The sequence below is a fragment of the Oppia nitens genome, unplaced genomic scaffold (assembly GCF_028296485.1).
Source record: "Oppia nitens isolate AA-2021 unplaced genomic scaffold, nextdenovo-longstitch-racon4-pilon3 scaffold15_pilon_pilon_pilon, whole genome shotgun sequence".
NCBI classification, from domain to species: domain Eukaryota; kingdom Metazoa; phylum Arthropoda; class Arachnida; order Sarcoptiformes; family Oppiidae; genus Oppia; species Oppia nitens.
In genome coordinates, this window is record NW_026533194.1 from 189549 (window position 1) to 208414 (window position 18866).

The window sequence follows — 18866 nt, forward strand, 5'->3', positions numbered from 1 at the left end:
TATCATATACAGTACAGTACACATACATACACACAATACCGATAAACTAGTTTTCATAAATAGTAAGACTCGAAACTAAAAATATTTTTTTATTATTATTTAAATACATAACAAATTTTTGTATATAAGCCTATTTTGTTACRTATTTGTAAACTGTCGGTACTGTCTTTTTTTTGACTAATACTAGTACTACTACTACTACTATTACTAACTATTACTAGAAATACTCCACAAAAAATATGTGTCGATAATATATCACTAGAAGATWATTACTCAAAGTAAAAAACTTTTTTAGTAAATAAAAAACTATTTTTACAGTCAGTCAGTAAGTGTGGGTACAGTTGGAAAAGTCATTTTTATAGACACTACTGATTTAATGAGTGAAACTCTCAACAAAATAAAGTTTATCTCAGTGTTAGTTATTTTAAAAAATTGATGCCTATCCCAGTGTTTTAATATAATATAATATTATATCAAAATATTTATAAAAAAAAAAAGTTATTTCATTTGACAATTGTTATTGTTTTGGATAATTATCTTCAAGTCACACAACTAAACTAAACAATATTTAAATTTATTTTTAGTGATTGTGTGTTTGTGTTGAACACTATTCAACACATTTGTTAATTATCATATATAATAGTCATTATAGTGTATACAGTATAATAATATTGTTACCACTAGTATATACCATAGTTTATATAATTTAATATATATATACAAAATAGTATTCAGTATAATTTGCAGCAAAAACTTGTTTTGAAATTTTTATATTTCACTTTTGTTGGTGAGGTTGTGTGTGAGTTAGTGAGTGAGTGTGTGTGAGTMAGTCTATATAAGTTAGTTGTCCATCAATACGGATAAAACAATGGGAAAGGCATGGCTTTTGCTGATCATCATATTGATTGTCATAGTGGTAGTGGTCTGGTATTTCATGAAGAAACGCAAACAACGAAACCGTGATTTAGCTGCTGCTGGTGCTACCGGTGCTCACCCGCAACATGTTTAGCCCTAACAGCCCTAATATATTGGTTATTATTATTAGGATGAGACTGACAATGTATATCATTTGTTGAGTTTATATATATTAATATTAAATATCATTCAACATTAATTTAACATATTTTTTCAAGTATGTATATATTTAATTTCTAATTATAATAACAAATACTGTATATTATAATAAGAAATAATATAAAATTTTCACAATAGATATAATTAATTGTTTTTGTTTTACTTGATTTTTACCATATATAGACATCGCAACAATAAAAATGACATACATTTAAATTGTATAATATAAAGTACTGTACCTTAAATGTGTATTAAATAATTATATCAAATATTTTAATTTTTAATATAATATTATAATTAGTATACTATAGAATTTATACATTATATTTAATATTTATAATTATTTAATAATGTAATCCATTTATTGATAATTTACAAATAATGACCAGTAAATAAAATATAAACTATAGAATTATATTTTAAAATTAACAAAATGTAATGTAAATATTACTTTAAAAAACTAAACAAATAAAAACTTTTATAATGAAAAAATTATTCATATTTTATTCATAATTTATATTTTTATTAATGTTATTAATAATTTAAATATATATTTATTTTTATTTATTATATTTGTATATCAAAAAACAGTTTTATTAATACATTATATTTTTGTTGTTGTATATTATTTATTGTATAATTTACACATAATTTGTATGTTTTGTTGTTTTGCATATAAATAAATATATATATATTTATTTATTTATTATGTATTTTTGTAAATGATTTTAATGTTGTATATAATTTAAATGTTTTTTTTCAAAATAATAGTCTTTTTTATAATCATTAATATTTTTAAACAGAAAAATATGTTATTTTGATATAATTTTCTTACAATATATTGATATATATATATATAAATATAACTTTGTTATTTAAATAGCACTCCTATCAAACAATTAGATAATTAATACACATACATCAACTAATAACTGCAAATAATAAAACTAATAATAAGTTTAATTAACAATAACTTAATAATAATCAACTAAACTATATAACTATTAAAAATTTTACATTTATAATAATAATAATTAATGTTTTGTGGTATAATTCAACCCAAAATGAATTTGACATTAGATATGGTTTATATGGAAATTGAGATACAAATCAATTTAAACAATAAAAAATAATTTACAATTAATCAGAATATATATATATAATATTACCGGTAAATGTATCAGTGTTTGATTTTTTTAGAAACATTTAAATATATTTTTTAGTTTTAAAATAAAATAACTACTAAATCAACAAAAAACATAGATATAAATAAAAGTGTGCGATTAATTAGATTAATATATGAAAATATTGTTTCTTTTAAAAAAAATTGTTTGCAATAGTTTTGTCTTAAATTTAAATTAATTAAATATTAACAATTCAATGATTTTTTTTTATAAATAAATATTCAATGTGTCAACATTTTTAGTGTCAAAACAATTACCAGTTACTGTATTACTTGTTTAGAAAAAACAAAAACAAACAAAAATTAACAATTGATAAATCGAGAGAAAAATAGATAACTTACAATTTTATACATATAAAAAAACATTTTACAAAAACTAAAAATAATAATTATTAATAATAATAATAATCAATAAATCAAATTAACAATAGTATTAATAATAATAATAATAGTAATAATAGTAATAATACCCAAACAATAATTTGTACAATACTTTCTCTCAATCCTTTCTTAAACATATTAGCCTTCAATTATTTTTATCATTATTACTGTTAAATTTGAGCTTTGATTCAATAAATATATATACAGTATATTAATAGTTTACTTTAGTTTGTATTAAATATGATTTTTCTAAGCAATTTATCAAATCAAGCAAATTATTATTATTATTATTATTATTTTCAACAAATAAATTATCAATAAATATAGATTATATATACGATTTTACGGTAATAATGATTTGCTGTAGAAATAATGATAATATCTGCACATATTGTACCGTAATTTTCCTTTCACTTTCAAATATTTGAATTAATCAATGTTTTCAAATAGTTTATATCGCAATAATTATCATTCATAATAATAATAATATAATTAATTTACACTATTTTTATCGACATTAAGACTGTGTGATGGTAATGATAAAGTAGATGATAATGACTATGATATAATGTAGTGTCACGACAACTCACAGTATTGTGTCCAACCGTGATTGGGAGCACCTGTAGTTTATAAAAAATAAAATTAAAAATAAAATTTTTATCATAAATCAAATCACAACAATCGAAATATTACCTAAACATATGAGACCAACTGTTTTATCTTTGGAAGCGGTGACCAAAACTGTTGTAAAAATTTCATTATATTAATAAACAATATTATAGTTAAATATAAATAATCTTATTTTATACAATAATCAACAAAATTTGATATATATTATAGCAATCGGTTTTAACATACACTCATCATAGGGTGATATATCCATGTCTTGGACGTCGCCTTTGTGCCGAAACAGTTCGCCGAGACATTTGTGATAGTTTGGATAGCGTCGATACCTGCGTATGACACCGCCATCGCCGGCCGCGTACAATAGACTACCATTGCTCGAGTACCGTAACTTCCAGATCTGTTGTTTGCCAAAATCGGGTAAACATTGGCGCTCTTGAATGCCCGACTCGGGTACGTAACTGGATATGGAAGCACCGCCGACCATCATGACGGACGAAAAACCATCGTCCAGTGCCGAACCGTACTCCTCGGGAGTCAGGGCGACAGTATTGGAGGCGTGACCCACTTCGAAACAGTGCAGGAATCGACCGTCCACTGCTGTGGCCTATTTAGTTATGAAGAGGACAGGGATGTTAATAATTATATAAAAAATGAAACAACATTTAACTAAATCTAGATAATAAATAAGTTGATTAACAAAATTAATGTACAAAAACTCGTTTAGATATAATGATAAATATAGTGAAAAACAACAATTAAAGATTTGATTACAAGTTTGATAATTAAATCATAGTCTTATAGATAAATATATTAAGATTACGGTAATAGTATAAAATAGTTAGCTTTTGAACAGTTTTAATTAGCCATACTTTGACAATGCCCTGGGCTGAGACCGATAGGACGGCCTGTTGATGGGTCGACTTGACAAATGGCCAGCTATTGTGCAGGAATGTTATGTCGCGGATCACGTCTGGATGTAACTGTTGATAATTAAAAGAAACAAAAATTAATTTAATAACTAAACAAAAAAATATCTTAATTGAGAGCACAAGGAAATGGCGATCACAACAGTGGACAGATAGACGACAACAACGACAATAACTCACATCAAATATAAAATCTAAAGGCAGTGGCATTCGTAGGTCAAAGAAGGTAAGTCCTTTGCCGTTAACGCACGAACACACGGCCAGATGAGGACACGCCGGGTCAGTGGCCAACGCGGCCCGTTCGCGACCGTTGAAGGCACAGTTGTCGTAGCACATCAACTGTTGGCCAGTCTCTACGTCCAGCACTGACAGTCGGCGTGCAGTTGTGGCCGCCAATATCTATTGACACAAAATATAACAATTTATAGTTAAAATGTCTAATATCGGGGACTATTTATATAACAATCCCCATATATTGACCAGAGTTTAAGTGGTCAATCTTGCAATCATAGCATACCCTGCGTCCATCATTTGTAAATCGGACGGCATTGACATTGCGGGCCAAACCCATTGTCGTTACGTGAAAACTGCGGATCAGTTCACACCTTAATGCGTGATACAGACAAACATTGCCGTCGTAAGCGCCCGAACAGAACAGATAGCGATCGGTCGGACTGAAGGCCACACCGCGTACGGAACCGCTGTGATGACGAAGAAAACGGGCCGAACCTAATGACTCCATTGTTGTGGACAAACCACAGACTAAATCTTATTGTCTAAACTGTTATCTTCACTGTCCGATTGTAACGATGATTATCGCAACTGTTATCGTTAAGACACAGACTGTACGGTAATTATGATCACTAAAACACGTCCACCACTACTACTATGAGATCGGCTAATGGTTTATATTGCACACCGATATTGTGTTTGGACAGACAGACAGACACACACACACTCACCACTGTTTTATCGGTCGGGTGAGTGAGTGGGTGTGTGTTTGTGTGCGGCAGTTATCACCAATTGTACGGCGATATTGTCGTTGTTGTTGTTGTTGTTATCATCATTTGATTTGCTTATCACTTCATCGATGGTTTAATTATGGTTTCATTGATATAATTGATATGATGTTTGTTGTTGTCGTATATATTATATTATATTGACTTTCAATGTGTTTTTATTTTGTGTAAATCAAATGCAAACACATTGTGAATGTCTTTTAATCAAATAATATAATAATAATACAAATTATTTTTTGTTAAGTTATTTATTTAGTCGTTAAAAAAAAATTAAATGCAAATTAATTTTTTTATTTTTTGGTGAAATGTTTGTCAAATGTTATTATTATTATTATTATTAAAACATAACATTTCACTTATCATATATCGTATACCACTGTATATACAGTACTACACACACACACAGTCTGTATCTACACATCCATACAAAGCGATTGTCTAACAAAATGTGATTATTATTATTAATGTCATAATTACTATATATATATTAAAAATCTAATAGTTTTAATAAAAAATTAATATTAAAAAAATAATTAATTTAATTAATTTGATTTAATAGAATAACTACTAATATATTATCATTTTTTTTTAAAACTGCTAATACATTACAACCACGTTATAAGTTATTAATACTGTATATTACAGTTATACTACACTATACAAGTGTATGTATGCCCATACAGCTTATGGCTAATACAGTATATAACTGTAGCGTTCAATATATTTTAACTAATATTATATTATTACTACTGTACTGTATATACTGTATATATTGTGAAAATAATATAAATGTATGTATTTTTAGTTGAAAATTGTTTTACGTTTGCAATATACAGTATACACTCTGTATAATGTGTGTGTACATAATACAGTATTTACTCACACATATGATATCGGGTTTAAACACTATGCGWCTGTGTGTAAGTATTACCATATTGTGTGTGTGTGTGTGTGTACTATGTGTTGGTTAGATACCAAAATTCCCATACAAATAAACTGTACATGTAAATTTTTTAAATTTAAAAATAATAAATTTAACTTAATATATAAACTTTTAGATTATGTTTGTTAAACTTTTTATAAATAAGTTTGATATTTATTTATAAAATAACTTAGTTATAGGGTTTATAAGTAATCAAATAATACTATTTATATAAAATTGTGTGCTGGTAATATTTTTTAAAAACTTTTTTATTCAGTAAAATATAATATTTTACATTATTCATACTAATACAATAGTTTATAAATATTATTTTTAAATAAATTATAACAAAAGAAACTATAATTTAAATAATTATTAAAAAATAAATGAATATGTTAATTTTTAAAATAAATTTTTTACAAAAATAATTCATAGACAACGTAACAAATTTAACCTTGATTGCGCAACACTATTTTTTTATTATTGAATGATTGCGGGATTTTTGAAATTTTATGACAATTCAACTATAAAAATACAATATTAAAACTATTGACATGCATTTTTTGTTTGTAAAAATATGTTTATTTTTTAAATAACAATTAGCAAGTAAATATTTCAACATTTTAACAATTTGTATTATTATATTATCATTATTATTAAAAAATATATTTGTTTAATATTTCAAAATAATATTGTTATAATTTTAATTACTTATTTCAATGTATCTATAATAGTAATGACTAATATATTTAAATAATAATAAAATATAAGTAAATTATTATTGCAATTTATAAAAATAGCATAATCATTTTTATATAAATTAATTCAASTATGTGTATATACCTATAACTATAAAAAATAATTCATAGTTAATATTAGTTAATAATTTTATAAACAACTAAAAACTGAATGATTTATTTTTTTTGAGGTTATAGAGAATAACTAATTGATTTTAGATATAAAAAATTTACAAAATAAGATGATAGTCAATAAAATTAGTTTATTCATAATTAACAATAACTATTAATATATTTTTTATAAATAACAATATTATTACAATTATAAACTTAACAACAAATTATATTTTTATATAAATTTACATTTTCATATATACTCTATTATATAGAGACTACAGTATATTATCTAAATTATTACATGAATTATACAACATTAACTATTTATTAAAATAATTTATTAATTTTTAACATAAATGTAATATAATATACTTCATATATTTATAATACTATATATTCTTAAAATATATATTTTATACATACTAATTGTATACATATGTTTTATATACGTTTTAAATTATTACATTTGTGCAACAAAAATAATAATCATATTAACAATAATATTATAGTGAAACTACATACTATTTAAATATTCAGTAATATAATGTATAATAAATTAAAGAAAAATAATTAAAAATATATATTTATAATAAAAATAAAGTTTCTAAACTTAAATTATTAATATTATATTCAATATATATATATATGCAATCTCTTTTTATAACTCGTTATTAGATTATTTTATTATATTTTTATAACCGTTGATAAATTATATAGAAAATTATAAATATTATTATTATTATTGTAGTTAGTGTTGTTTATTAAATTATATTTTGATTGTGTTAAGTGTAATATATTTTTGTCATTTTAAATAAATTGTGGTCATTTTAATTGTATAATGTTTTAAAACATTTTAATATCTAAACTTATTAAATATCAATAAGTATATATATATTTATATTTGTAAAATATTGTGTCATTATTAGAAAATTGTATTATATGACTATTTAGCTACTTATATTTAGATAACTATCAAATAGTACATTGGTAATATAACTAAAAAATCAATATAATTAGCCAGGTATTGTATATAAATTGTTAGCAAACTAATAGAAAATAAAACATGGCTTAATTTACTCTAATTTAAATCACACTTTTTTTAAGTGATTGAATTTCTTCATAAATATATATATTGTGTTCATCACATCAATTGTCTAATACAATTAGTCAGTGAACAGTACAGAACAGACAATAAAGCACAGCACCAGTAGTTTAGGCACAGATAGATCCGTGACGTGACACTGGAAGAGCCGAAACTGTTTGAATAAATAAAAAAAAATTAAAATTCAATTCAATATATGTTACACTTATAGACTTATAATACAAGGAAACAGTTTTATCCATTCAATACTTATCTCAGTCTAATCTCTCTCTCTCTCTCTCTCTCTCTCTCTCTCTCTCTTCTTTCTTTCTCTCTCTCTCTCTCTCTCTCTCTCTCTCTCTCTCTCTCTCTCTCTCTCTCTCTCTCTCTCTCTCTCTCTCTCTCTCTCTCTCTCTCTCTCTTTTCTTTCTCTCTCTCTCTCTCTCTCTCTCTCTCTCTCTCTCTCTCTCTCTCTCTAAATCATTCACTTATTTTATTAAGAATTTAATCAATACAAAAAGTAACAAAATCAATAAATTGTTATCTAAACAGTTGTGTGGCAACTACACACACACACACACACACACACACACATACATACACACATACATTAGAAACAATAGCATTTGACACAATTGGTTGCTAATCAATAGGTTTTATTAGTTGCTTACAGAGTCCTAATCCCTGGCAAAAGAGCAGCAAATCATAGGCAAAAGCCTCGGGTGTGTCCTGTAGGACATCACCGCAGTCGTCCAATTTGACCCGTGTAGTCAACTTTGGGTCCATAGCCGCCTGCATTTGATCGACTTGATGGGAGTGAGAGTTACGGGAACCGGAGCACAACATTGTGTCCACTTTCATCTTGTCCTTCAATTGCGGTGTCAAATCGGTACGACTTTTTAACGTTAAAAATAAATAATAAATTAGTTTTARAAAAACAATAACAATAATAATTTAAAAACAAAACATTACATTATTTGCATATTTTCATTAGTATTATTAATATATCTATAAATTTATGTAAAATTATTGTACATAAAAATYTGAACTTAAAAAATTATAGTATTGTACAATATAATATCGTATTACTGAAATTAAATTAAATAAATTTTATAGCAGCAAATATATATATATTATTTATTACAAAATTAAAATGTAAAATGATATATACATATATGATGTATGTATGATATATACATAATACGGTATATATATATATATATATATTTTAAAAATCATAAAATATGCAAAGAATGTAAATGATTTTTTATTTGTATAATAAACTATTAAATATAATATTTTAAATTCTAATGTATTATCAATATTATTATTAAAATATATTATGTAAATATTTATTCAACAAATATTATAATAATAGTAATAAAAATAATAATAATTAAATAAAAAGCTATTCTTACGCCAGAAACGACTCGACATAAAGTCTTAGATTCTTGGGATTCATACGACTGTAAAGCTTCTGTATGTAGTCTTTAATAACGTGGTCTCTGTTTTGTATGTTTTCGTGCTATAGCCGGTGCCAAACCATTATCCAAACAAATAGGAAAATATTGTTTATTTTCAAAATTAATAAATTTATTTTTGTTTTCTTATTTATACAAATAAAAAATAGAATATTCTTTAATAATTCATATTTTTTTAATAATCAAAGAGGATTCTAATAGCAATTGTAGGATATCTATGAACTATATAAATATAATCTATAATCTACATGAGCTATATTTAGCTATATTTATCGACTCGGGAGGAGGAGAAGGAACTGGTGGTATTGGGAATATAGATAATAAAGGGTGATATACAGCCATTCAATCAAAAATGCAAACCTCCAATGCCTGAGAGTTTCAATTGCAGTGATTGTAATACAAACATATGATATATATATATATGTAGTATATAAAAAAAGAGAAAAAAATAGGACAGCGATTTATTGAACAATAGTTTTTTTGCGTTATTCAATATTATTGAAAATCAATATTAATATGATTATTTTCAATGATTAATATCATAACATTATTATTATTTATATATTATTATCATTTGGTGTTGTCGTTGTTGTTGTTGTAAATGTTGTTGTTGTTGTGTAATATTTTTAATTTAAAAAATAATTATTATATTTATATTAATAAATTGTATATATATATATATATATAGAATTTTATATCAGTAGAAAAGTAGATAATTTTTAATTTTACAATTATAAATATTATTGTTATTATTATTATTAGTTTTCACAAATTTAAATTCAATGCAGTAATTAGTTTATACAAACAGCACACATATAAATTATAGACACAACAATACAACAATTTACATGCAATTATTAGTGTTAATTTTTGTATAGTTTGTTTATTTCATATTTGTGAAAAGAAATTTTTAAAAAAATATTAATTTAGTATATTAAATTATTTTTTTTATAAATATAATAAATCTAAATAATTTACTAATAAAACACTAAATGTAGTTTTAATAATTATAATTATAATAAATGAACTACGCCTAATTAATAACCTAATTAACTAAATTGATATATTATTCCTAAAAAAGTTTTATTCATTATTATAATTAGTTTTAAAAAATAAAAGAGATATATATATATACCGCTCCAAACTTGTGGAAAACCAGATACTGTTCCGCTGCCGAGTTCATGCCCAGTGTGTTCAAGCGCCAGGTCATCATCTAATCAAAAAAATAGTCATCAAAAATACAATAATAATTTTTTATTAGCTAATAAATATATAGTTATTAAAATTTTTTAAAAACTCTTAACTAACAATTAATAAGATATATTCTGGTATTTAAAAAAATAACTATTATATAGTATTTGTATCTAAAACAATATATACAGTATATAATATTATATTTGCAATACTTGTGTATTTCAATAATAAAATTGCAGTCATATTAAATAAGTATAAGAAACTGATGGATAATAATTTATATACTGTAATACAATGTATATACTGTACAAAATAAATAAGACAAATAACTATTGCTTTTCAATGATATGTATGATATATGCAGTACTGTATATAAACAATGTAGTGATTTTATCAATTGATTGATTGCATTAGTTATATAGACATTCACATACCTTATCGTGAAAGTATTGCATAACACCCTCGACATTTGGTGTCGGGTGAATCAATATGTTGCCCAATACTCGATCGGGATGTGCTATCTAATTAAATTAATTAGCATAATATATATATTAATTATTATAATATAGTAATATCATTTTGATAGATTGATTAATTAAATAAATTATAAGAAACATAGTTTTCAAATTTTAATACATAGCTTATTAGTCTTTTTTATTTGTCAATTTTTTAATTTTGAGATAAAAACTATATTTTATTCCAGTTTATTTAATTAATTAAATGCTATGATTATTTTTTTTATAAATACAAACAAAAATAAACAAAAAAGGGCGTTTTTCAAACAATAAATAATTTATATAGGTATTAAGTTAATCAGGTATCTAAATATAGTTTTTTTGTTGTTGAAAATATTAAATATTATTGTGAGTGTTTTTACCGCAAAACGGGCTATTATGTTGGCACCGGCGCCCTCACCCAACGTCACGCAATATTTAATACTAAATAAATGAAAATATTATTAATATAATGTTATGTTTACTATAATATGTTATTATTAAACATTTATTTATGGTATTGCTATTTATTTTGTAAAGTATTCTATATATTGAATTACGTGTCGATTCATTAGATTTTATAAAATAAATATTTTTGTTTTATTTTTGTTATTACTATCATAAATTGTTAATAAAAATTGATACAGAATAATAATACATTTAATTAAAATAACACACAAATAGCTATATATTTTTTATATGTAATCGGAATTTTTGTTATTCATTTAAGGAAAATATGTATTACATGTTTGATCTTTCATTGAAAATAATAAATGAAAATAAATAAAAATAAATAACAGAATATTCTATATATGATATAAATATAWATTAATATTTCGAGTATTATGTTTAAGTATTTTATATTCCTCACATAAAATATCAACTATACATTTATCATCTATTGTATTCAAATAAATTACAATAAAATATTGTAATACTTATTCATTATTACAATAAAAGTAAAAATAAAATACATAATAATTATCTACTGTACATATTGTTATAATTATGAATATACTGTAAATATATTTTTTCTGTACAAAAATATGTGCATAAAATTCATAATATTATATAATTTATATACTGCACTATTTAATATATTACACACAGAATATGTTAATTATAAGATTTTTAAACAAATTATCATTTTTGTATAATTATTACATAATGATAATAATACTAATGGCACTCAAAATGCAAATGCATTATAGTATTCACTATTAAATTTACATTAAAAATGCAAATAATTTACTATTACATGCAAATCATACGTTATATAGTATTCTATAAATTTTCAATAATTATTTATAATTACTATAATATTAATATTAATATTAATACACTAAAATATAAATATTAAGATTTATGAATAAATTGGACAACAAAAACAACAAACAAGTTTGTCATACTTGAAATAGTTGAGGACATTAACCAGTTCCTCGGCCAGTGTGTCCATCGACGGAAATTCCAACGACTCGGGCAGATCGGGTGCGTCAAACTCTTGGCCGGGTATCTCCACGTGCAACCAAACGGAACGGGCCTTCAATTTGGCCATACATGGGTGCTCAACAAGCTTGTGAAACTCGGTATCTGTTTTTTTAATTAATTAAGATACAAACTAATAATAATAATAATAATTTTATTTATTTTAAGTTTAAAAACATGCAATTACGTTAATTACTATATTTTCAAAATTATGCGACAAATTTTWAAAAAGCATACTATAGTCTATTGGGAATAATGAAAAACATAAAAATTGCATCGATTAAAAAAAAAACAACAAATAATAATAATAATAAATTAATGCAATATATAAGTTATTAAAGGAATACAATATATTAGTGAAAAGTTAATTTTAAAAATAAAAATTGCTTATACGGTATAACTACTGTACTATACGGTARTATATAAACTGTTGTTGTGTCAAATAAAATACTTAACACAATATATTTGATATATAACMAAAAACATACAGTACTGTGCAATATTGTTTTTGTTTTTATATAAATTTTTTATTAAATATAACATATGACAATATAATTTAATTTTATACAATAATAAAAAACAGTATAAAGTAGCTTACGATTAGTTCCCAGATCGTGGACAGTCATAAAAACGGGAGTGGTTAATGTAATATTATTAATGTTGCCCTGGACATATACGCTGATTGGACCACATTTGTTTGTCTTAATATCGTTTTTCTAGTTATTGATAAAAAAATAAAAGTATTTTTTTAAATGTAATTTTTTGTATTACATAACATTATATAATTTTAAAAAAATCTATATTTAATAAATCTATATAATGCATATATGATTGTAGTTTATTTATAATTATTTTTTTCACAAAATATCAAATAAATTTATTTTTTAATTAATAATTTATTTAATTGTTTTAAATGTTTTAAATGTTTACTATAAATTAATTATATTTTTATTTTTTCTTAAATTATATATTATTATATTTATACTAAAAATTCTAATTAGTTTTTGTTTTATTTTTATTCTACAAAATTATTATTAATTACAGTATAAGGCAGTAATAGTTTTATATTTCAATGGCATAAAAAATTTTATTTTAACGATATCTCTGTGTTTTAAATAAAAACTTATTAATAATAAAAATGCATATTTTTTATTATTATAAATCATATAAATATTATTCAATAAAATGTGTTATTAACAAATTGTTTAAAACATTTCCATAGTATAGTACTGTACATTAAAATAATTTTTTACTGACATTTAAAATGTGTTTAATGTCTACTATAAAAATTACATTATCTATATTATAAATCGTAAAATATTTCTTTTAGTATTGATTTTTGAATTGTATAATATATTGCAAAAGTAAAAAGTCTAATATTTCATTTTCAAAGTTATAATACTATATTATACATTACATTATTTATAATAAAATAATATATTATATATAAATATACATATATATTTATATCTTATATAAATATATAATAATAACATAAAAGTTTTATTCTGCATTAATATACTGATGATTTTTGGTTTTAATGTAGTTTTTTCAAACTATAAWATATTATTTTATGCTAAAATTTTTTTTTATAATATTTATTATTATTTTCAAATCTATTTAATTACATGTCATAAGAATAAATGGAAATTTAATCTTAGAAACAAAACATATACTAAAAAAAGATTATAATAAATGTTTTCTACAAATAATTTTGTTTCAAAAATTAAAATTAAAAAAATAAATATTACATTTCTTTGAAATAAAAATACACATAATTTAAATGTCAAACAAAAGTCAGATGTAAACAGTTTGTTAGATAATTGTTATTTGTATCAAACATTAGTATATAGTGTCTATTTAGCCATAAATGTAAATAACAATTAAAACAATTGAAGTGACTCTCTCTCTCTCTCTCTCTCTCTCTCTCTCTCTCTCTCTCTCTCTCTCTCTCTCTCTCTCTCTCTCTCTCTCATTTCACATACTTTCTATATATGTGTTTAATAATGAAAAATAATTTAATCGCTAAATTACTTTTTATTTAGCAAACATTATGTTATTAATATAACTGAAAATTCTCAGTATTTAGTTTTAGATTACAAAATAAGTTATTATCAATATATAAAAAAAACTAAAATAAAAATTTAATTACAGTAAAATTACACAAATCATGAAACAACACACACAATAATGTCAAACTAAAAATGCTAACTCATTGATTGCAATTATGCATGGGATGATATTTTTATTTTATATAATTTTATTATTATTATTTGATTAAATTGTTGCTATAATCAACTTTTGTAGCTTAACTTTTTTTACTCTCTTTTTCACTCACTCACTCACTCACTYACTCACTCACTCACTCACTTACTCACTCACTAACTCACTCACTCACTCACTCACTCACTCACTCACTCACTCACTCACTCACTCACTCACTCACTCACTCACTCACTCACTCACTCACTCACTCACTTACTCACTCACTCACTCACTYACTCACTCACTAACTCATATATTTACTATTTATCTATTTATTCATTATATCAAATTTATTATTATTTTTCTTTATTCACTTAATTTAGAGAATGAATAAATATATTATAATAAATCTATAGATGAGGTCTGTAATCAACTAATGTATATTAAAAACAAATGCCATAAATAATAAAATTAAGTTTTTTTATACACRTATATTATTATACAGTATTTATATTGAATATTCTGTATTAATGAATCTCAAGCAAGAAATTCAGTGAACACATAGTAAAACACAATTTTTGTGTATTAATGAAAATTAACATAAAATTAATAGACGATGACATGAAAAATTGATTAGTTTTTTATTATTATTTATTAATAGATTCAATGTTATTGAAGGGCATCTCCAACATCAACAACAATAATAATTATTGAAAACTTTATTATTATACAGTAAAACAAAAAAAACTAGTTATCAATCAATCAAACACTTTTTATTTGTCTAAATATGTATTGAGCAAATAAAATTCATTATGAATATTAATTAATAATCAGTAATAAAATATTAAGGGTACAATAATAAAAATAAAAATAATAATAAATAATAATTTAAAAAACAAGTGTGAAGTGACATAAATAAAATAACAAATTTGTAGACAACAAAAACAACAACAAAAATAAATGTAAAATATTGTAATATAATGTAAAGATAAACAAAAATATTTAAAGTAATCCCCTACAAGTAAATATCAATTTTATTTTTTATTTGTTTTTTTCAAAAAATGTATTACTAATATAAATGTCTTTATCATCGATATCAATAAAAAAGATACATATAAGCAAAAAAAGAGTAAATATGATATTATATATATATCATTATATAGAGTATAAAATATAAAATTATATATATATATATTATTCATAAAATGTATATTAAATAAAAAAAAGTGCATTATTTTCAGTTAACACTATTTGACATTTATTTACAGTAAAGCCATTGACTGAATGAAAGAATAAGAGATATTTTTTTATCACTAATTTTCTTAAATATGTTGACATTTTATGTAGAAAATCAATGAACCCGTTGTTTAACGAAACGTTTTACTATCAGACAGTTATACAATATAACTGATGGTGTAGTTCACGACATTGAAAATACGGGTATTTRAATAATAATAGTAATAATAATAATAAAATAAAGATATATAAAAAAGACTAATAATAGTATAGCAAAAGTATTATCTATTGTATAAAAATAATATAATGTGCTTATAATAATAATAATAATAATAATAATGATGACGATAATTGTTTGTTAACACTATTATATTGTAAATTTGTCAAAATAAAAGGTTAAAAAATGGGTAAATTATTAGATGACATTAAGGTATAATAATTAATATTATATCAATAAAATTAACAGTAGAAATTATACCAATAAAAATATATATATAATAATGATAATACTGGATAATAATATATATTGCTAGTATATTAAATATAAATAAACAATTGATTTTTTATTTCTCTCAGAATATATGGATCTACTAAATGTAAACTAAATAAACAAAGTTTTTAGTTAATAATATATATATATATATATATATATATATATATATATTGAATATATACAGTATATACATATTTGTATATAAAAGAAAATAAACGTCATTGAATGAAATAAATATTCTGTAAATATATTTATATAAAAATAACCTGAAATTTTCATAAATAAAATAAATATACAGTAATAAATTGAATATATGTTTGTTTAGAAAATATTTACACATAAAAAATATAAATAGAGATATTATTAAAAGATAAAAAAAATTTATTTATACCGTTTCCTCGACATCTTCGTAGTCGTCTTCGTGATCACCGGTCAATGGATGGGCTGACATGACTGTGCTTTAAGACTACTTTTCCTTTTTCTTTATTATATATATATATAGAAAAAAAATTATTACTGTATATAAAAATAGATAGTTATTGACAACAAAACATCAACAACAAAAATATTAATGAGACTAACTTTTATTACTTTATTTTTTCTCTCTCTTTCTCTCACAAATATATAACTATTTTTTCAGAACTGTTGTTAACACAATATACTTGTATAATATTTTATATATATATATATATAATATTATGAATTTTATAACTGTTAAGACGAGACGATTGATATATACTGTATTGTAAATGTATTGACAAAAWTATATATATATATATATTAGGTCACAGTTTTTTTTGCTGAGAAATCAATAATAGCAACAACAAAAAATAAATGTTTTATTTGGAGTCACTTATATAGCTCACAAAATATATTATATTTAAGTAAAGAAAGAGTAGCTCTAAAAAAAGAGAAAAACAATAATTGAAAGTTATTTGACGAAAAAAACAACAAAAAATATATTACTTTTAGTTTATTTTTAACAGAATATTCTGTTTCAACAAATATAATTCATTGAATATTTATTAAACCTGTAAAATCTTTTGATTATTTTAGCATAAACTTTATAATAAAAAATACAGTACAATTTACAGCAAGTGTTTTGAGGTATTTAACAATAAATAGCTGTTTAGTTGTAAACAATGTTATATATATATTGATATATAGTATATAAATTATATATACTGTATATAACTTTAGTATTATGACTGTTGACAAACTGATGCAAAACTTGAATTCAATTGCAAACTATATATAATATTATTCAATAAGTAGCACTGGTTGTGTAGTAGATGTATGTTTTAGATGGTAAACACGCAATTAATAGGGAACGGGTAGACWACGAACACCAGTCGCCGGAGCGCAATACCAGACCAAGTATTGCAAATATAACAATATTGTGTAATATGTGAGGACACAGTTATGTCATGTATGTCTACATGACTACAGACATGAGCTGTAGAGTTGGTAAACGAGAGAAAGCAGTCAAAACATGAGTCGGAATAATATATTTTTTTTGTTAAAAAAACTTTTTTTTCTGTTATATCACAAATCATAGATTGTATGACAAATAAATTTTAACATATTTTATTGGTGTGTTATATAAATACAGTATTATTACTATTATTATTATTATGTATTTTTTTAATCAAAATTTTTAAACAACATATTAGAAACAACATGAGTAAACAAAATAAAATATTTTACATATAAAATACCGTATTTTGTTCATAAATAAATGATAGTTTATTTAATAGTAATATCAAGGCTAATTTATTAGCAATTAAAAATATATATAATTATTATTTTACTGTAAAATAAAATAATACAACCACTTGTAAAAAATACAGTATATGATTAAATAACTGGTAGAAAAATAATTTGCAATAACTTTGCATATGCAGTATAATAGTTATACAATTGTGTGCTGTTATGCTAATCTAACTGAGCCGTGACATTGAAATATTATAGAGTATATATATATATATATATATATATATATATATTGAATATATATAGAAGAAAAAATAAAACCATTAAATTATATTATGATTGAGTAGTCTGTGTATGTGTAATGGATTATTATAGATGTAAGTTATATTATGAAACATGTTTACCAATTGTGGTAATTAAATATTTGCTAAAAATAATATTTATTGAAATATAAGTATATTATTCTAAAAGAATCTAAATAAATAAATATATAATAAT

At 22.5% G+C, this 18866-nt stretch overlaps 2 protein-coding genes across 4 annotated transcripts; both read right to left on the minus strand.

Moving 5' to 3' along the window:
- Positions 1-3104: 3104 nt before the first annotated feature.
- LOC128963253 (uncharacterized) lies at positions 3105-5377 on the minus strand. The gene is made up of 6 exons (XM_054309757.1): positions 4709-5377; positions 4372-4590; positions 4135-4245; positions 3497-3869; positions 3332-3379; positions 3105-3258 (listed from the first exon to the last, which is right to left on the minus strand). Exons 1-6 carry the CDS (start codon positions 4931-4933, stop codon positions 3215-3217), a joined length of 1020 nt encoding a protein of 339 aa, XP_054165732.1. The 5' UTR covers positions 4934-5377; the 3' UTR covers positions 3105-3214.
- A 2514-nt stretch (positions 5378-7891) lies between these two features.
- Positions 7892-17548, minus strand: LOC128963057 (uncharacterized protein ZK1073.1-like). 3 transcript variants are annotated; one of them, XM_054309517.1, is made up of 10 exons: positions 17238-17548; positions 17047-17136; positions 13320-13437; positions 12646-12826; positions 11620-11680; positions 11177-11263; positions 10684-10761; positions 9486-9592; positions 8739-8962; positions 7892-8242 (listed from the first exon to the last, which is right to left on the minus strand). In XM_054309517.1, the coding sequence occupies exons 2-10, from the start codon at positions 17104-17106 to the stop codon at positions 8199-8201; spliced, it is 960 nt and encodes a 319-aa protein (XP_054165492.1). In that variant the 5' UTR covers positions 17107-17136; positions 17238-17548; the 3' UTR covers positions 7892-8198. The 3 variants fall into 3 exon arrangements, with proteins under 3 accessions (XP_054165492.1, XP_054165509.1, XP_054165501.1); XM_054309534.1 differs by having other exon boundaries at positions 17247-17539; XM_054309526.1 differs by having other exon boundaries at positions 17047-17130; positions 17238-17539.
- Positions 17549-18866: the final 1318 nt, after the last annotated feature.